At 48.3% G+C, this 20,797-nt stretch overlaps 3 protein-coding genes across 3 annotated transcripts; all 3 read left to right on the top strand.

The window, feature by feature from the left end:
* The first annotated feature begins 15,550 nt into the window (after nucleotides 1-15,550).
* Nucleotides 15,551-16,663, top strand: LOC139707010 (uncharacterized). The gene has a single exon (XM_071617003.1). It carries the CDS (start codon nucleotides 15,551-15,553, stop codon nucleotides 16,661-16,663), a length of 1,113 nt encoding a protein of 370 aa, XP_071473104.1.
* Nucleotides 16,664-17,260: 597 nt separating this feature from the next.
* Nucleotides 17,261-19,395, top strand: LOC139707009 (uncharacterized). Its single transcript, XM_071617002.1, has 2 exons — nucleotides 17,261-17,990; nucleotides 18,203-19,395. The coding sequence occupies exons 1-2, from the start codon at nucleotides 17,261-17,263 to the stop codon at nucleotides 19,393-19,395; spliced, it is 1,923 nt and encodes a 640-aa protein (XP_071473103.1).
* A 127-nt stretch (nucleotides 19,396-19,522) lies between these two features.
* On the top strand, nucleotides 19,523-20,395 carry LOC139707008 (uncharacterized). Its single transcript, XM_071617001.1, has one exon. It carries the CDS (start codon nucleotides 19,523-19,525, stop codon nucleotides 20,393-20,395), a length of 873 nt encoding a protein of 290 aa, XP_071473102.1.
* The last annotated feature ends 402 nt before the right edge of the window (nucleotides 20,396-20,797 follow it).

Here is a 20,797-nt window from a genome sequence, read left to right as displayed (position 1 = left end):
CTGCGCCCCACCCGTCTTCCAGCGACCCCCTAGCCCAGCCCGCGGGGCTGGGGACCACAGGATTGGAGCCCCATGCAGCCCCGAAGAGCCACCGCGGAGACCCCGGGCCGCCCGCCCGCCTGTGCACTCACTGCTGCATTGGTCGTCTGCACAGAGTTTGTGCTTCGAGAATCGCCGGCCGGTGCTCGGGTCCGGTTGGCCCGGCACTCGCCAGGTCGGACAGAGCACGAACAGCCAGAAGAGCAGCCCCGGCGCCTCAGCCATGTTGTGGTCACCTCGGGGAGCTGGTGACGCTCCCCGAGGTGAGGGTGGGCCTCAGGGGGCTGGTGGGTAGCGAGGCGCGGAGGGGTGGCGCCTGGGAAGGCTTAAGCCTTTCCCAGGTGACTCGTCAGCAGGGATATCCGGGGGTCGATGCACAGACTCTACTGGAGAACGCAGGGAGCCGGAGCTCCGTCCTTCTCTAGTGGAGACCTTCTCCTCAACTGAAGACCTTCTCCTCCAGTCGTTGCCGGGGCAACTAGGACTCTCTTTCTCCTCCAATCACCTGCCTTTGCTTCTGTGACCTCACAAGCGACCCTCTGCATGATTCCAGTCATCACCCACCCATCCCCCCCCACTCCGCCAACCAGTCCTTTCTGGCTTTCCTCAACGTCTCATTTCTGGTCCATCCTGAACTAGCCTACTCCACTTCACCATCACTCCCATCCCCCATTCCTGGTTGGGTACCTCCTTTTCTGAACTACCAAATCCCACTCATGACTTGTCACAGCTAGTCTATGGTTCCAGGCTCCCTCCCCTTCAAACTCCTAGAGGTTCCTTGAAGCCCCACCCCAAGATCCCTCTGATTAGGAAAGGGGAAGGTGAATGGAACTGTGAGTGAGGGTGTAAACTGGAGACAATGAATGGCCTGCTTTTTTTTAAGGCGGGGACAGGTGAGGGCAGAGAGATGGACAGTAGTCTTGGGGCTAAGATCTTGAGATTCTTATCTTTATCCAGAAGGGAAGAAATCATTTAATTCAACAGCATATTTTTAACTTTCATTTTGTGCTACCATTCATGCCAGACGCTGGACAAAGCCCTAGCATGGTGTGGGAGTGGATGAAAATCAAAAGACAAGATATCTGGTCCTGGTCCGAAAAAGTCCACAACTTAGTGGGAACCAACTGACAAAACCGATTGTCAGAGAAGAAAGCTAGTAGCTAACATTTCTTGAACGCTTTATGTCCAGTTGTTATTCTGAAGGTTTTATACATATCAATTCATTTGATCTTCATAACAATAGTACCTTACAGTAGTAGTAGGTCCTATTCCAATCCTTATTTTAGAGTAAATTGAGGCAGTCACACATCCAGTGAGTAACGGAGCTAAGTTTCAAACCCAAGGAGTAGACTCCTTTTCATCACAACCTATCAACTAACAAGCAAATGTTGTACTTTCTGACAAGAGGAGCAAAATCTGATTTAAATCATAATATAGCTGAATTACTGATATGTACAGTTAAGGGGGGGAAGGCACAAGCTAGCCAGCCCAAGGAAGAGTGTCTGCAATGCTCCCATCCTTGGTGGAGCCATTCTCATTTGTCTGTGACCAAGGGCTTGTTACTATAGTCTCTGCTAAAGTTATTCATCAACCTCCAACAATGAACCCATCAGTTGTTTCCCCAAATTAACTCAATCTTTAAAACTTAGAGAAAAGAATGTAGTCCACCATGTTCATAATGTTAAATAAAGAAAACGTTGGAAAAAAGGTGTGCACAAACATTTGTCTACAGGGGCCATGAGAGGTCCCCTTTGGTCCAGTGTACTTCTGCGCTTTCTGGAGAACCAGTGGATCATAGAGAGAAACTGTCTGAGTCATTCTTCATTTCTTTTCTACCATGTATTTATTATGTTATAAAATGTATCTAGTAGGCATCTCTAATAACATGTTGAAAACTGAATTCATTTTTCTCTCAAAATCTGCTCCTTTCAGTCTTCCCTATCTCAGAAATAAGAACAACAATTTAATTCCCATTACCCAGGTGCTCAAAGCCCAAAACTTACAAACCATCTTTGATCTCTTTTCTCTCACATTCCAACTCCAGTCCATTAGACAATATTATGTCTTTATTTTTATAATTTTATTGAGATATAGTTGACCTACAATAAATTGCACATGTTTAAGGTGTACAATTTGATAAGTTTTGACATGAATATACCCATGAGACTATCACCAAAATCAAGAGTCTTTCATCCTTCTTTGTAATCCCTCCCCTCTCCTTTTCTGTCTCCAAACATCTCCTGTCATTATAGATTGTTTTGCATTTTCTAGAATTTGATATAAATTATACAGCATTTTATTTATTTATTTTTCTGACTTCCTTCTTTCCAAATAAGCATTTGAAACATGCCCAGAATCTGACCACTCCTCTGCATCTGCTAAGCCAATATACAGGCCAAACCCACATCATAAGTCACCTGAATGATTCCCATAGCCTTCTTCTGTCCTTGCTTCTGCCCTCATTTTCCCCAGTATCTATTGTCCTGATGGCAACTAGAGTGATATTTTTAAATATAAATTTGATTGTGTCTCTCTGCTGAAAATCTTCCTATAGCTTCCCATTTCCAAATAAAAGGCAATGACTTTAGCCAGGCCTGGTCGTACTCATCTGTAATCCCAGCAGCTCAGGAGGCTCTCAGGAGGATCCTGAGTTCAAAGCCAGCCTCAGAAATGTAGCGAGTCCCTAAGCAACTCAGTGAGACCCTATCTCTAAATAAAATATTTTAAAAAGGACTGTGGGTGTTGCTCAGTGTTTAAGTGCCCCTGGGGGTTCAATCTCTGGTATCAGAAAAAAAAAAAAAAGGAAAAAAAGCCATGACTTTATTATGGACTGCCCTGCCTTATTATGGACTGCTCTTATTCAATGTGACTCCCCTCATCCTTTTCTCCCCATTTCCTAACATTCTTCAATTGCTCTGTTAGTTCCATTTAAATACACCAAGCCCACCCCTGCGCTTCAGAGCATTTACACTTGCAACTTTGCCTCAACCTTAACTCCCCAAATCATCTGACTAGCTAACTACCCCCTCACTTTATCATGTCTCTGTAACAGTGGCATTTCATGTGATAAAGGCCTTCCCTGGCCACCCTACACAAAATAGAGCCTCTTGCCATGACTATCAAGCCCATCACCTTGCCTTTCTTTCTCTTCAGACTTGCCTTACCACTTTAGACTTCTCTTACTACTTGCCTTACATTTTTTATCTACTCGACTGCTCCAACCCAACCTCAAACACAATTTCCAACACGAGCAGGAAATTAGTTGTTTTGTTCACTACTGTTACATCAGTGACTAGGGAAATGCCTAGAATGTATGAGAGAGTTAACAAATGATTTGTTGGATAAACTCATGGTTCCAATGATATTATAAATATACTACACTATTAACCTAAACACATATATTAACTATTAAGCCCCCGTATATAAATAGTACTGAGAGGAAATAAGCTATGAGAACAAGGCATTTAAGGTCCACCTCTCAGCAGCATGCATCCTCAACTCCAGGAATGTACCCCTGAATGTGTTTGTTGTTGAATAAAAACATAGTTGTTGTGGAGAGTAGTTGTTTGGTTACATGATACTGGAATATTTAAGCAGATCTTTAAAAACTAGTTTTAATTTTTTTCTTATTTTTCTTATTATAGAATATGGTATGTTGTAGAATTTTTCTTATTATAGAATAGAAATTAATGACAATTCATTGGTGGAAAAATCAGAATAGCAAAATGATCTAATTGTATATTATCTTCTTGATATTTACTTTGACTCATAATCAGATATAATTTTATATGCATAGTCAGTGCTTCCAGTTACTGAAGAACTAGCTGCTTAGTTTGTAGAGTTTTCAATATTTTGATTTATCAGCATTATTTTTTAAACTTATTGCCTTAAAGACATATTAACTAGTCTGGTGGATAATGAGAAGAAAATTTCTCAACTGGCCAGAATAAGGTAGTGGTAGTTCTTTCTACCAGGATACATACAATTAGTGGATGAATCAGCATTCACTTTTACTTATAGCATTTAAATATGTGGCACTGATGTTTAATATAAGGTTATGTTAAAAACCTTCAGAAAAGTAACAGGATAGAATGTGGTGGTGATTGTTGGCATGGAGATAAATAATCTCAAGTGCATTATTCTTTAATACCTCAAAGGGAATTCTTATGGGGTAAGAGTTGAGTAATTGTTAAAGGTAAATGTATCCAGTTTGGGTGGAGGGGACATAAAATTCTAAGATATGAAGGGTTCCTAATGTCAGAGTACAATCTAAATGAGACAAGAAAAACATATCTGAAACAAATAATTGGCAGCATAATAACATACACCATTGGAAACTTGTGAAGGCACTTGCCTAGGAGCATTCAGAAGGCCTAACGCTGCTGTTACCAGGAAGAACCTCATCTATTGTAAATGATGTGCCAGAGAATAGTGTTAAACATTTATGGAGGACTAAACCTCTCCGAGAGGGGCAACATATTTACCCTTGCATATGAAACATTGGAAAAAAAGTGGACAAAATACAAACAACAACATTTCTCAGATATTAGATAATAAGCAGCATAAGCGTGACCTCTAAGATAAAGTTAAGCATGAGAGATGAGTGCTAGGATTATCCCAATTTACTCCCTGGAAAGAATTTTTCAGGTCACATCCAGAGAAGGGAAATTCAAATAGAAAATCTCCTGAGTTGAAGAGATGGATTTCAAAGTCTGAAGAGACCAATGCAGCTAGAAGTCACAGAGCAGAATAAAGGAGAAAGTAGAGAACTGCAGAGGGAGGGAGAGTGTGTACATGCACTAGCTCTCTAGACATCCATGGAGGGTTCCCCTGAAGTCTGTGGTTAAGTAACAATGGGTGCACATGTAAGGCCAGAGAAAGAACCTTCAGAAAGGAACAGGATAGAAGGTGGTGGTGATTGTTGGCATGGAGATCAATTTTTGTAATCACCAGCTGGAATGGAAAATCTGTAATAAAAGGGCATCAAGTAACACATTCAGTAAAAGGCAAAAATTAGCCCAAGATTGAAGGTAACTCCTGTCTAGCAGAATCTTAAAAAGACAAAAATGTTTCCAAGATAGTGCAGAAAAAAGCTGTACACAGCTCAAGAATATTTAAAAGAATACAAAATATGTTTCCAAGATAGTTCAGCAAAAAGCTGTACACAGCTCAAGAATATTTAAAAGAATACAAAATATCCAATACTCAACAAGGTAAATTCACAATATTTGGAATCCAATAAAAATGTATGAGGCATGCAGAGAGGTAGGAAAATATAACCCATGTGGAAAAGAAAATTAATAGAAATGATCATTAATTACACTATGATAGAGTTATTATACAAGGACATTAATACAGTTGTATACCATATGTTCAAGATGCTATGGAAAAGCATAAGCATTTAAAGGAGAAAAAAGAAGATATAAAAATGTCTAATTCAAGCTCAGATAAAACAATGGCTAAGGTGAAAATTACACTGAATGAGATTAACAGCAGATTCGACATTGAAGAAGTCAATATCGGCAAACTGAATATGCAGTGATAAAGACTCTCCAAAATCAAACACGGAGAAAGAGACTGAACTGAACAGAGCATCAGTATGCACAGCTTCAACCAGTCCAATATATGTGTTATGCTAGTTCCAAAAAGAGGTGAGAAAAACACATTTGAAGAAATAATAAATAAAAATGTTCTATATCTGATGAACACTCAGATTCAAAAAGCTCAATAAATAAGAAAAATGATAAAGATAACACAAATATACACTAAATGCTTAAAACCAGTGCTAAGAAAAAAATTGAAAAGCATCTACAGAAATCAGATAGCATTATGTACAAAGGAGTGAAAGTAAAATGTCAAAATTCATTCAAGAACCATGCAAACCAGAAAACAGTACATCAGCATTTTCAAGTTCTGAAAGAAAAAAAAACACTGACATCCTAGAATTGCATTCCAAATGAAAATATATTTCAAAATGATGTAGTCTTTAATGCAAAAGAATTAAGTTAAACGCTACCCCACATAAAAATTACCTCAAAATGGACCACAGACATAAATGTAAGAACTCAAAATGGACAACACATATATATGTAAGAACCAAAACTAAATGTAAGAAAGCATAGGTAAATCTTGGAGTAGACAATGACTTTGTAGTTAAGACACCAAAGGCCCAAGCACCAAAAGAAAAAATAATAAAGTAATGAACTTCATCAAATTTAAAACTTTTAAAGGCTACCATCGAAGAAAGTGAAAACACAATCATAGAAGAAAATATTTACAATTCATGTAGTTAGAATATAACTACCTAGAATATATAAGCAATTCTTATTGTTCAATATGAAAAGACAAATGGCAAGAAATTAGAATAGACATTTCTCCAAAGAAAATAGGCAAAAGCCAATAAGCAAATGAAAGGATACCCAGCACCATTAGGGAAATGTACAACCTCAGTGAGATACTACTTCACATCTATTAAGATGGTTATAATAAAAAAGATAATAATAAGTTGGCAAGGATGTGACTCAATGGGATCCCTCACACACTACTGGTAGGAATAGACTACAGACCTAAATGTAGCAGCTAAACCTATACAACTTCTGGAAGAAAATATAAAAAGCTGTTTGGCAGAGACTTTTAAAACTAACTAGCTCTCTCAGTGGTGGTATGCCCCTGAATTCAATCCCCAGTACCAAAAACAACAACAACAACAAACTTTGTCTATTCTATATTCATTGTTATGGAAATGGAAAGATAAGCTGACAGACTAGGACAAAGTATTGGCAAAACATATATCTCTCAAGAGAATGATATCTAGGATATACAAATGATTTTTGCATCTTATTAATAAGAAAAATGACCCAATTTGAAAAGATGGGCAGAAGATTTTTTTCTTCACCAAAGTAGATACAAATATGGTGAATGTGCACATGAAAGGATATCCAACATAAGTTGAAATGTAAATCAAAACTGCAATGTTATTACACATACAGTAAGATGGACAAAATTTAAGACTGATCATAACAAATGTTGACAAAGATGAAGACTATGGTATCTCTCTTAGAACTGCAGAGTATAACATGTAGTACAAACAATGGCACAAACTGTTAGAAAACTGTTTGGCAGTTGCTTTAAAAATTAAATCACATCTGTCGAGATATTTACTCCAGAGAAATAAAAGCATACATCCACACTGAGACTTGTGCACAACTATTCATGGTGGTTTTATTTGTAATAGTCAAAAAATCCCCAATGTTGGACTGTGGGAACATGTCTGTCTTACATGCCTCAGAACCCTTATACTCATATTAAACATATAGTAGGCATTTGATTACTAACTATTCCATGAATGTAGAGATTGATTTTTTTTTACTGTTAATAGAGCTTCTCTTTTATTAAATATAACAGACAAAAGAAAATCACGTATAGCACAATGAATTATCACAAAGTAAACATATCCACTAAACCCTAACCCAGGTCAAGAAATTGGACATCAAATGCACCTTCATGAGCCCTCTCTCATTGCTCCCCTAATTATTCCCTCCGCTCCCCCAGAGTTAGGCAGTATTTTAACTTCTAATAACAAGGATTAGTTTTGCCTGTTTTGTTACTTTATACAGTGCAATCATACACATGTGTTCTTCGGTGTGTGGCTTTTTTAGCTCCATATGTATTTTTATAAGACTTATCGAAGTTGTTGAATGTGAATGTACTTCTTATTTTCATTGCTTAATAATTTTCCACTGTATAAATATAACCTGGTTTACTTAAAAAAAATCCCCAATGTATATCAATAGGAAAATAGATAATAAATTTTGGAAACATACTTAGCAAGAATAAAGAACTATTGATAATAGCAAAAACAGGGAGATTCTGAATGAAATAAACTAGACAAAAAGTAATATGCATTGAAAATTCTTTTTTTTTGTACTCCCTAGTACAAATATCCAGGGGTGCTCTACTGCTGAGCTACATCCCCAGCCCTTTTATTTTATTTATTCATTTATTATTAATTTTTTTTTGCTATCAGAGATGGAACTCTTGGGAACTCAACCACTGAGCCACAGCCCCAGCCCTCTTTTGTATTTTATTTAGAGATAGGTCCCACTGAGTTACTCAGGGCCTCGTTAAATTACTAAGGTTGGCTTTGAACTCCCAATTCTCCTGTTTCACCATTCTGAGCCGCTGGGATTACAGGTGTGTGCCACCATGCCCAGTTTAGTTTTTATTTTGAAACAGAGTCTGGCTCAGTTCCCCAAGTTTACCTCAAACTTGCGATCCTCCAGCCTCAGCCTCCTGAATATCTGGGATTACAGACTCTGCCACCACCTCCCAGCAGATCCAGTTATATTTAAAGGTAGAAAGTTATAAACCAGGTGAATCCTAGTAAAGGTCTTAATAAAAAAATAATAAAAATAAAAGCACTATGCTTGGTCACAATATGGTAAGTCAGAAAATGACAACAAATATCCATTTTCTGTCAGGTTGACCAGAACAGTATCATTTCTCAATGGATTTCAAAGGGTCTCCTTCCTTCTTTCCCTGCCCTCCCTCCCTCCCTCCCTCCCTTCCTCTCTGAGTTTTGGTGTGTGTGTGTGTGTGTGTGTGTGTGTGTACATCATCTTCTGTGCCAGTGTAAGAGGTTTAGGCAATGGATCAACCTTTACACCTGTGCCTAAGGACCCCAATCTTGGATCTATCTCCAAGGGTGGAGGTGATTCTAGCTCCTCATTATAATCTCGAGAGTGGGAACTCCTAAAAAAATAAATAGGTCTTTCTTGGTAACACCAGTTTCCTCCTTGGTAAGAGTTAGTGTAATGGGCGGGTGGCAAGGGCCCTACCCTGCCGCAAAATAAATGCTAAAATGTATTTTGGTACAAATTGTAAACATTAAAGAGTTAAAAGTAAGAGATGAGTCTTGGGATTTGAGCTAGACCTGGGTAAGTACATAGGATTCAGATTCTAAAAAGAGAATAAAAGGCAAGCGAATTAAACAGCAGAAGAAAGACTCAGCAGAAAGAAGTATGTTTAAAGGACAGTAAGGACACCTCATTTTGCTAAGAGGAAAGGATTCTATAAAGGAAGACATATTTGTGTGCTTAGGTCAGATTATGAAATTCCTTGAAAATCAAGCATAAGGATTTAGACTTAATTGAATAAAAATGCAGAAAGTATTAGACTTTAAGTAAACGGATCATATAACTTAAGTGGAATTTAAACAAGTATCTTGTCCTTAAATCCAGGGAAGATGGAGGTTTAGGCTGGGCATGACCAGTAGGGCTGAGGCATTCCCCACAATTAAAAAGTCATGTCGAAGTGTACTGCACTAATGGAAGTGAGTCATATACAAGGCAAGGTCTTCTGCCAGCATCTACTGTTTGTCTAGCCCTGACAAATATTATTCCACTTTCAACTGTACAAAGAAAGAAACTCAAACATCTGAAATTGCCACTAATATATGGCATGTATATGAGTTCCTGTTTCTGGTTCTGCCTAATTTACCTTGGCATTCTTTCTATGGAGGTCAAATATTTGGTGTGTTGAAATAAATGCAGAACAGATATTGGGGACATGTGGCCTGTACATCTCAGTTTCCACAGTGCACTGTTGGGCTTTATCCATTTAGTTTTCAGAAATATAAATTACTTCCTTACCGGAACAACAGCAGAAGTAAGGAATATAGCCAAAAGGATTGTAGTAAGAGTCAAAAGTCTAATTGTGTGACTATAGGCAAATCATTAAATTTTCTGAGTCTCAGATATTTCATCTATACAAATATGGGTCAAAGTTAAAAATTTTATAGTTCATTTTTTAAGAAGAAAATGAGATAATATATGAAAGATTGCCCATTTATGTGGTTTAAATAATTATACAGCAAAATCCTGGCTGTTACAGCCAATATAGACAATTGACAAAGCAACAAAAGTCTTGGCAATAAATGCTTTCATCACTAAGGAGACATTTTTAGATAGTGCCTACTCTGGAAACTGTCCTCTTCTCACTGAAACAAAGTAAGGCTGATAACATCCTCCCAAAGTGTGCTTGGAAGATCACAAGCACCTCTTGGAGGAGACAGGGAGAGTGGAGGAGAAAATATGTTCTTCGGGATAACATATAGTCTACCAGAGCATACATTGAAGCAAAGCAAGCCCTCCTGAATCTTCAGCATTTTAATTGATGCATGCAGTATAAAATTAGAAACAGGGACTGGGGATGTGGCTCAAGTGGTAGTGTGCTCGCCTGGCATGCGTGTGGCCCGGGTTCGATCCTCAACATCACATACAAACAAAGATGTTGTGTCGGCCTAAAAAACTAAACAATAAATATTAAAATTTCTCTCTCTCTTTCTCTCTCCTCTATCTCTCTCTCTCTCTTTAAAAAAATAAAATAAAATTAGAAACAGGACCATAATCACTATTATGAAGACTATACTCAGTGGGGGACACTGAACAAACACATACATGGGAAAGTAAGTTCTCTGCGATTAGTATGAAAGCTCAGCCTTACCCAAATGCACATGAAATTTGAAATGGTTTGGAATACATAAGAGGACCAGTGAATGACATCAAACCCAAATGATGAAATAGAGAATCTGAACATGATCTTTCTCTTATTTCTCACTGATCCCTTAGAACCACCAATAGAAATATAATATTAACTCTACATGTAAATTAAATTTTCTAGAAGTCATATTTTAAAAAGACAGACGAGCTTCATTTAATAATGCATTTTACATAATTCAATATATTCAAAATGTCATTCTTTTAACTTGTAATCAAAATAAAAATATAACTGTTATTTTACATTCTTCACAATAAGTCTTTGACATCTGACTTATGGCACATCTCAGTTCAAACTGGGCACATTTAAAGACAGTCACAGCATAAGAAAGTAGGGATTGTAAATTAACACTAGGCCATACCATATACTTGCACTTATTTTAAAAAAAGTCAAGTTTAAAAGTATGTGTTAGGTTTTAAAATATTTTGGGCCAACCTCTCTTGGTACTTACGCAGAAGTGAGAAAAGATGATTGAAGGTATCTCAACATCCCTCTTTTTTTTTTTTTTTTCACTGAGAGGTTAAGATTTCTGTTGCAATAGCTAGGGATTGCATTGTCATTTCAGATGAATCTCAAGTCTGTAATCAAAAAGTGTAAGTCATCATTAGGTTCCTATACTTGTCATTCTTTTATTATTTTTCATTGTTATCTTAAATATATTTACTTCTTGACAAACATAAAGAAATAAAGAATTATATTTAAATGGATAATAAAACAATTTGATCACATAAAATCCCTTTTCGTTTTAGGTAGACCTACTGGTACAAACAAGTCACCTGGGTGGTCTATTTTTCTTTGGTAACAGGAATTAAACTCAAGGGCTCTAGACCACTGAGCCACATCTCCAGCCCTACATTGTATTTTATTTAGAGATAGGGTCTCACTGAATTGTTTAGGGCCTTACTTTTGCTGAGGCTGGCTTTGAACTCATGATCCTCCTGCCTCAGTCTCCAGAGCCACTGGGATTACAGGCATGCAGCACTGCACCAGGCATCTGCTCTGTTCTCTTACTTAACTGCAACTGTGTTTTCCTTGCAGTTAAGTAAGAGACCTTGGTAGATTGCTTCTTTGCACCAGGGTTTCTTGATAGAACTCTATTGGTACTTTGGTTTGGACTGTTCCTACTAGCTGAAGGTTATATACTATCCATGGGCCTGGCCAAAAAATGTTAGTAGTTTCCTCAGTCACGGTGAAACAACAACAAAATGCCCCCAGGCATTTCTAAACTTCTCTTGATAAGACTAGAATCACTCTCCCAGTTTGAGAGTCACTGCTTGAAACTTTAGTTAAACTCTGATCATTTAACAAAGCATCTTTAGTTGTAAGTATCCTATATTTTGTAGTTTGCAAGTATTCTGTATTTTGTAATTTCTCTTATCAGCTAAAAAGAAAGGATTATAAAATCAACATTTAAGGCCCGGTTTCATGATGCACACTGTAATCCCAGTGGCTCTGGAGGCTGAGGCAGGAGGATCTTGAGTTCAAAGTCACCCTCAGCAATTTAGCAAGGCCTTAAGTAATTTATGGATTCCCTATCTCAAAATAAAAAAAAAATGTAAAAAAGGGCTGGTGATGTGGATCAGTGGTTAAGCACCTAGATTCAATCCCCTGTGCCCATCCTCCACAAATCAACATTTTAAAAACCAGAAGCACTAAAACATCAAAAAAACCCAAAGGCCCTTGTAAACACAACTGACTTTGCTTCAAAGGTTTTTTGCTTTTTGTTTTCCACTTCAAGTTAACACTACCTTTTAAAAAAATCACATTTTTGAATTTATTTTTTCTGACCTCTAAGAGGGATCTTACATTTTTCTACTTCCCTTTCCAAGACTATTTCCTCTTTTGCACTGTGTAATCTTAAATTTAAATCTGAATTAGTTGCATTAATTTTCCTTTGTGTTAATAGTCAAATTATGATACAATTTGAATTATTGAAATGCATATGGAGGGGTTTCTTTTCTTATTTTTAATGAAAACTCATGTTTTTAAAATTAGCACCTAGGGGACTATAGGTGGAGACTTAATATGTAGAGTCATCAGCATGATAATTGTAATTAAATAAACACAAATCAGTTCATGCTAGCTGATTTCATTTACCATTATAATCAGCTTTCTCCTCTATAAAACAGCACAATTAGTCCTAAATTGACATTCACTAAATGTATATTAGAGTTTCAAGGAAAACAATGAAGAGTTAGTGACTATCATAATGATTGAGATGTGTTTTGACATCAGTAATTATTATTATTTTTAAGATGGGGGTACAAGAGTTCTACTCAATACAACCACTATCACTAATGGAGTCCCATTGATGGATTTTTTTGCCATCATAGAAAATAAAAGTCAGCAGGAAACAAATAATCTTTCACTTACAACCAACAAAATGTTTTTTCCTGCTGTTGTTTTCACTACTATGTCAAGAACATCCACGAGTTTTAAAGATGTGCAAAGTTTTAACAGCAAAGTGACTCCTGAGATTGTTAATGGCTACTTTTCAGTTTTATTTGTTCTCACAAGAACAAGGAGGGATAACTATAACTACAAAAAAATTATACCTATTATGAAGGATTTAAAGACTTGTTTGTAAAACTAAGCAAATTTAAAATCTGCTTTCAAAAAAAGCCAAGGCCTGACATTCAACATTTTTTAGCAAATATAAACTTTTTTGATCATTTCCTTTCATGAAAAGTGACACATTTCCTTTTATGAAGCTGCCACCACAGATGCCTGGACTGACACCCACGTGGACATGTGCTAATTTCACTCAAGAGTATAACTCACAAAAGGAAACATCCCCAATGTACCATCTAATTCAGTTTCACAAATTTTCCTGGCCAACTCCTTAAACTGTCAGGAAGAGAATTCAGTCTCTAGGTACAGAATAGGTTTGCTTAGAAGCATAATTTTAGTGAGGACGTTTTCATGTCCCCCTAAAGGATGACAATTCATTCAAGTACAAATAAAATTGGTCATGAAGTATTTCTGGAGTATTGTTCTTGATGTAAAAATAAAAGCATCCAATTGCTTGGAAGACAACCTGACAATGTTACCTTTTAGCACTAGTGGATAACTTAGCAGTGGTTTTGCTAGAGAGTTTGGTGCTCTTCTTCTGCTGGGTGGCAGAAGGTTCTTTCTTCATGATCTTCAGGCTCTGGAGCAGCAGGGTCTTCCTGGTCCGAATTTGAACTGCCACTGCTGGTGCTGGGGCTGTCATCATCGGACATTTGCTTACCACTGGCCATTTGATGAAGTTATCACTTGGAAAACTTTTTTAAAGAGAAAAGAGAAGAGGGAAGAAATGTTAATCTAAGAAATCAATCAACAGCTTTTCCTTATCTTAATATCATTCCCAAATTGTATCTCTATAAAAAGTCTTCAAAAGTGTTCACATTTATTGTATGAATACATTACTGGGGATAGGATGAATCTTACAATGCCAGCTCTCAGGGATTGTCCGAAATCACCCACTCACAATTTTCTCCATTCCTTGGATAATCTATCAATTGTCTACTTTCTCAGAAGGCATGAAAAAGATTTGCCGGGGAACTGAAGGCAAGGAGTATTAACAACATAACTGTAAATAACAGTTTCATAAATAACATTTATGAAATGTTTCATAAATAACATTTATGAAAAAATGTTAAAAAGTCACTACACGTCTAAATATTCACAGACTGACATGGGTCAGAGCTACCAAATTCCCTTTCCCAAAGGAAAACATACCCTGTTAATCGCTCATATGCTTATTTAAGGTGAACATTCCTCTTCTATGCATGTAAAACCTTTAAAAACAACAATGAGAAATTTAAAACTCAACTAACAAGCTGCTCTAGCCTTTTCCACGGCCAGCAGTGAAGATTCATCCAGCCGCCATCATAGGAAAAGCAGAATCCAACCTGCACTTTCGGCAAAGCTCCCCACATCACGAAGGTTCCTTGCTCAATCTTTACATCACGGGGGACATATATATCCAAAATTAACGAAAAGAAGGAGGAATAACGAAGCGGCCGCGGCAGGGAACGAGGCCGAGGCCGCCACCCTGGCTGCCAATATGGCTGCCACCCTCACTCCGACACCGACGCCGACTCCCACCCACCCCGCCCCCCGCCGACACCCCCCCAACCGATGCCGACACCGACACCGACCACCACCCCCCCCAACACGAACCCCGCCCCGCCGACCCCCCTACCCTCGCCGCTGCCTTACCTCGGGGGAATAAAGAAGCGGCCTCGGACAGGAATGAGGCCGAGGCCGCCACCCTGGCCGCCACCCCCACTCTGACGCCGAAGCCGAAGCCCACCCACCCCGCCGACCCCGCCCCCCGCCAACCCCCCCCCACCGATGCCGACACCGACACCGACCACCACCCCCCCAACCCGAATCCCCCCCCCCGCCGAGCCCCCCCACCCCGCGGCTGCCTTACCGCGGGTGAATAACGAAGCAGCCGTGGCCGGGAACGAGGCCGAGGCCGCCACCCTGGCTGCCAATATGGCTGCCACCCTCACTCCGACACCGACACCGACCCCCCCCAACCGATGCCGACACCGACACCGACCACCACCCCCCCAAACCGAACCCCGCCCCGCCGACCCCCCTCCCCCCGCCGCTGCCTTACCTCGGGGGAATAACGAAGCGGCCTCAGCCGGGAACGAGGCCGAGGCCGCCACCCTGGCTGCCACGCCCACTCCGACGCCGACCCCGCCCCCGCCGACCTCCCCCCACCGATGCCGACACCAACACCAACCACCACCCCACAACCCGAACCCCACCCCCGCCGACCCCCCCCCCCCCGCCGCTGCCTTACCTCTGGTGAATAAGGAAGCGGCCGTGGCCGGGAACGAGGGAGGCCGAGGCCGCCACCCTGGCTGCCAATATGGCTGCCACCAACACTCCGACACCGATGCCGACGCCCACCCACCCCGCTGACCCCGCCTCCCGCCGACCCCCCCCACCGATGCCGACACCGAACACCACCCCTCCATCCCGACCCCCCGCCCCGCAGACCACCCCCCCCCCCCCCGCCGCTGCCTTACCCGGGGGAATAAGGAAGCGGCTGCGGCCGGGAACGAGGCTGAGGCCGCCACCCTGGCTGCCACCCTGGCTGCCACGCCCACTCCGACCCCGACGCCCACCCACCCCGCTGACCCCGCCCCCCGCCGACCCCCCCCACCGATGCCAACACCGACAACGACCACCACCCAACCAACCCGAACCCCCCCGGCCGACCCCCAACCCCTTCTCCGCTGCCTTACCACGGGGAATAACGAAGCAGCAGCGGCTGGAACGAGGCCGAGGCCGCAACCCTGGCTGCCACGCCCACTCCGACGCCGACGCCCACCCCCCCCCGCCGACCCCGCCCCTCGCCGACCCCCCCTCACCGATGCCGACACCGACACGGACCACCCCCCCAACCCGAACCCCCCCCGCCAACACCCCCCCCACAGCCGCTGCATTACCTGGGGGGGGGGGGGGGAATAACGAAGCGGCCGCAGCCGGGAACGAGGCCAAGGCCGCCACCCTGGCTGCCACCCCAACTCCGACGCGGACGCCCACCCACCCCGCACCCCGCCGACCCCCCCACCAATGCCGACACCGAACACCACCCCTCCATCCCGACCCCCCCCCCCCCGCCGCTGCCTTACCCGGGGGAATAAGGAAGCGGCTGCGGCCGGGAACGAGGCTGAGGCCGCCACCCTGGCTGCCACCCCCACTCCGACCCCGACGCCCACCCACCCCGCTGACCCCGCCCCCCGCCGACCCCCCCCACCGATGCCAACACCGACACCGACCACCACCCAACCAACCCGAACCCCCCCGGCCGACCCCCAACCCCTTCTCCGCTGCCTTACCACGGGGAATAACGAAGCAGCAGCGGCTGGAACGAGGCCGAGGCCGCCACCCTGGCTGCCACCTCCACTCCGATGCCGACGCCGACGCCCACCCACCACACCGACCCCGCCCCCCGCCGACCCCCCCCACGGATGCGGACACCGACACTGAACACCACCCCCCCAACCCGACCCCCCCCCCCGCGAACCCCCCGCCGCTGCCTTACCTGGGGGAATAAGGAAGCGGCTGCGGCCGGGAACGATGCCAAGGTCGCCACCCTGGCTGCCACGCCCACTCCGACGCCGACCCCGCCCCCCGCCGACCGCCCCCACCGATGCCGACACCGACACCGACCACCACCCCCCCAACCCGACCCCCCCCACGCCGACCCCCAACCCCTCCTCCGCTGCCTTATCACGGGGAATAAGGAAGCGGCACCGGCTGGAACGAGGCCGAGGCCGCCACCCTGCCTGCCACCCTGGCTGCCACCTCCACTCCGATGCCGACGCCGACGCCCACCCACCCCGCCGACCCCGCCCCCCGCCGACACCCCCCACCGATGCGGACACCGACACTGAACACCACCCCCCCAACCCGACCCCCCCCGCCGACCCCCCCCGCCGACCCCCCCCACCTATGCCCACACCGAACACCACCCCTCCATCCCGACCCCCCGCCCCGCAGACCCCCCCCCCGCCGCTGCCTTACCTGGGGGAATAAGGAAGCGGCTGCGGCCAGGAACGAGGCCGAGGCCGCCACCCTGGCTGCCACCCCCACTCCGACCCCGACGCCCACCCACCCCGCTGACCCCGCCTCCCGCCGACCCCCCCCACCGATGCCGACACCGAACACCACCCCTCCATCCCGACCCCCCGCCCCGCAGACCACCCCCCCCCCCCCCCCCCGCCGCTGCCTTACCCGGGGGAATAAGGAAGCGGCTGCGGCCGGGAACGAGGCTGAGGCCGCCACCCTGGCTGCCACGCCCACTCCGACCCCGACGCCCACCCACCCCGCTGACCCCGCCCCCCGCCGACCCCCCCCACCGATGCCAACACCGACACCGACCACCACCCAACCAACCCGAACCCCCCCGGCCGACCCCCAACCCCTTCTCCGCTGCCTTACCACGGGGAATAACGAAGCAGCAGCGGCTGGAACGAGGCCGAGGCCGCAACCCTGGCTGCCACGCCCACTCCGACGCCGACGCCCACCCCCCCCCGCCGACCCCGCCCCCCGCCGACCCCCCCTCACCGATGCCGACACCGACACGGACCACCCCCCCAACCCGAACCCCCCCCCCGCCAACACCCCCCCCACAGCCGCTGCCTTACCTGGGGGGGGGGGAATAACGAAGCGGCCGCAGCCGGGAACGAGGCCAAGGCCGCCACCCTGGCTGCCAATATGGCTGCCACCCCCACTCCGACACCGACGCGACGCCCACCCACCCGCCGACCCCGCCCCCCGCCAACCCCCCCCACCGATGCCGACACCGACACCGACCACCACCCCCCCAACCCGAATCCCCCCCCACCGAGCCCCCCCACCCCGCGGCTGCCTTACCGCGGGTGAATAACGAAGCAGCCGTGGCCGGGAACGAGGCCGCCACCCTGGCTGCCAATATGGCTGCCACCCTCACTCCGACACCGACACCGACGCCCACCCACACGGCCGACCCCCCCCAACCTATGCCGACACCGACACCGACCACCACCCCCCCAACCCGAACCCCACCCCCGCCGACCCCCCCCCCGCCGCTGCCTTACCTCTGGTGAATAAGGAAGCGGCCGTGGCCGGGAACGAGGGAGGCCGAGGCCGCCACCCTGGCTGCCAATATGGCTGCCACCAACACTCCGACACCGACGCCGACGCCCACCCACCCCGCCGACCCCCCCCACCGATGCCGACACCGACCACCCCCCCCAACCCAAACCGCAACCCCGACCGACCCTCCCCCCCGCCGCTGCCTTACCTCGGGGAAATAACGAAGCGGACGCCGCTGGGAACGAGGCCGAGGCCGCCACCCTGGCTGCCATCCTGGCTTCCACCCCCACTCCGACGCCGATACTGCCCCTCCGCCGACCACGCCCCCAGCCGACCCCCCCCACCGATGCCGACACCGACACCGACCACCACCCCCCCAACCCGAACCCCCCCCACGCCGACCCCCCCCCCGCCGACCCCCCCCCGCCTTACCTCGGGGGAATAAGGAAGCGCAGGCGGCCAGGAACGAGGCCAAGGCCGCCACCCTGGCTGCCACCCCAACTCCGACGCGGACGCCCACCCACCCCGCACCCCGCCGACCCCCCCACCAATGCCGACACCGAACACCACCCCTCCATCCCGACCCCCCGCCCCGCAGACCCCCCCCCCCCCCGCCGCTGCCTTACCCGGGGGAATAACGAAGCGGCCTCAGACGGGAACGAGGCCGAGGCCGCCACCCTGGCTGCCACCCCCACTCCGACGCCGACCCCGCCCCCGCCGACCTCCCCCCACCGATGCCGACACCGACACCAACCACCACCCAACCAACCCGAACCCCCCCGGCCGACCCCCAACCCCTTCTCCGCTGCCTTACCACGGGGAATAACGAAGCGGCAGCGGCTGGAACGAGGCCGAGGCCGCCACCCTGGCTGCCACCCTGGCTGCCACCTCCACTCCGATGCCGACGCCGACGCCCACCCACCCCACCGACCCCGCCCCCCGCCGACACCGACCACCACCCCCCAACCCGACCCCCCCCACGCCGACCCCCCCCCGCCTTACCTCGGGGGAATAAGGAAGCGCAGGCGGCCAGGAACGAGGCCAAGGCCGCCACCCTGGCTGCCACCCCAACTCCGACGCGGACGCCCACCCACCCCGCCTCCCGCCGACCCCCCCACCAATGCCGACACCGAACACCACCCCTCCATCCCGACCCCCCGCCCCGCAGACCACCCCCCCCCCCCGCCGCTGCCTTACCCGGGGGAATAAGGAAGCGGCTACGGCCGGGAACGAGGCTGAGGCCGCCACCCTGGCTGCCACCCTGGCTGCCACGCCCACTCCGACCCCGACGCCCACCCACCCCGCTGACCCCGCCCCCCGCCGACCCCCCCCACCGATGCCAACACCGACACCGACCACCACCCAACCAACCCGAACCCCCCCGGCCGACCCCCAACCCCTTCTCCGCTGCCTTACCACGGGGAATAACGAAGCAGCAGCGGCTGGAACGAGGCCGAGGCCGCCACCCTGGCTGCCACCCTGGCTGCCACCTCCACTCCGATGCCGACGCCGACGCCCACCCACCCCACCGACCCCGCCCCCCGCCGACACTGAACACCACCCCCCCAACCCGACCCCCCCCCCACGAACCCCCTGCCGCTGCCTTACCTGGGGGAATAAGGAAGCGGCTGCGGTCGGGAACGATGCCGAGGTCGCCACCCTGGCTGCCACCACCACTCCGGCGCCGACGCTGAAGCCCGCCCCCCGCCGACCCCCCCCCAACAATGCCGACACCTACACCGACCACCACCCCCAACCCGAACCGCCCCCCGCCGCTGCCTTACCTCGGGGGAATAACAAAGCGGCCGCGGCTGGGAACGAGGCCGAGGCCGCCACCCTGGCTGCCACGCCCACTCCGACGCCGACGCCCACCCCCCCGCCGACCCCCCCTCACCGATGCCGACACCGACACGGACCACCCCCCCCAACCCGAACCCCCCGCCAACACCCACCCCCACAGCCGCTGCCTTACCTGGGGGGGAATAACGAAGCGGCCGCAGCCGGGAACGAGGCCAAGGCCGCCACCCTGGCTGCCAATATGGCTGCCACCCCCACTCCGACACAGACGCCGACGACCACCCACCCCGACGACCACTCACCCCGCCGACCCCCCCCACCGATGCCGACACCTACACCGACCACCACCCCCCCAACCCGAATCCCCCCCCCGCCGAGCCCCCCCACCCCGCGGCTGCCTTACCGCGGGTGAATAACGAAGCGGCCGCAGCCGGGAACGAGGCCGAGGCCGCCACCCTGGCTGCCAATATGGCTGCCACCCTCACTCCGACACCGACACCCACCCACCCTGCCGACCCCCCCCACCGATGCCGACACCGACACCGACCACCACCCCCCCAACCCGAACCCCGCCCCGCCGACCCCCCCCCCCCGCCGCTGCCTTACCTCGGGGGAATAACGAAGCGGCCTCAGCCGGGAACGAGGCCGAGGCCGCCACCCTGGCTGCCAATATGGCTGCCACCAACACTCCGACACCGACCCCGCCCCCGCCGACCTCCCCCCACCTATGCCGAAGCCGACACCGACCACCCCCCCCCAACCCAAACCCCAACCCCGACCGACCCCCCCCCCCGCCGCTGCCTTACCTCGGGGA

Source organism: Marmota flaviventris, chromosome 9, assembly GCF_047511675.1.
Source record: "Marmota flaviventris isolate mMarFla1 chromosome 9, mMarFla1.hap1, whole genome shotgun sequence".
Classification (NCBI taxonomy): Eukaryota; Metazoa; Chordata; class Mammalia; order Rodentia; family Sciuridae; genus Marmota; species Marmota flaviventris.
The sequence above is the reverse complement of the archived record's forward strand: the minus strand, read 5'-3'. Positions and strand labels throughout refer to the sequence as shown.

Bases quoted from the DNA above. Each gene is read 5' to 3' on its own strand.
- LOC139707009 (XM_071617002.1), top strand. From the start codon at position 17,261: ATGCCGACACCGAACACCACCCCTCCATCCCGACCCCCCGCCCCGCAG. The intron at 17,991-18,202 runs GTGAATAACGAA...CTGGTGAATAAG, and splicing joins CCGCGGCTGCCTTACCGCGG to GAAGCGGCCGTGGCCGGGAA.
- LOC139707008 (XM_071617001.1), top strand. From the start codon at position 19,523: ATGCCAACACCGACACCGACCACCACCCAACCAACCCGAACCCCCCCG.
- LOC139707010 (XM_071617003.1), top strand. From the start codon at position 15,551: ATGCCGACACCGAACACCACCCCTCCATCCCGACCCCCCGCCCCGCAG.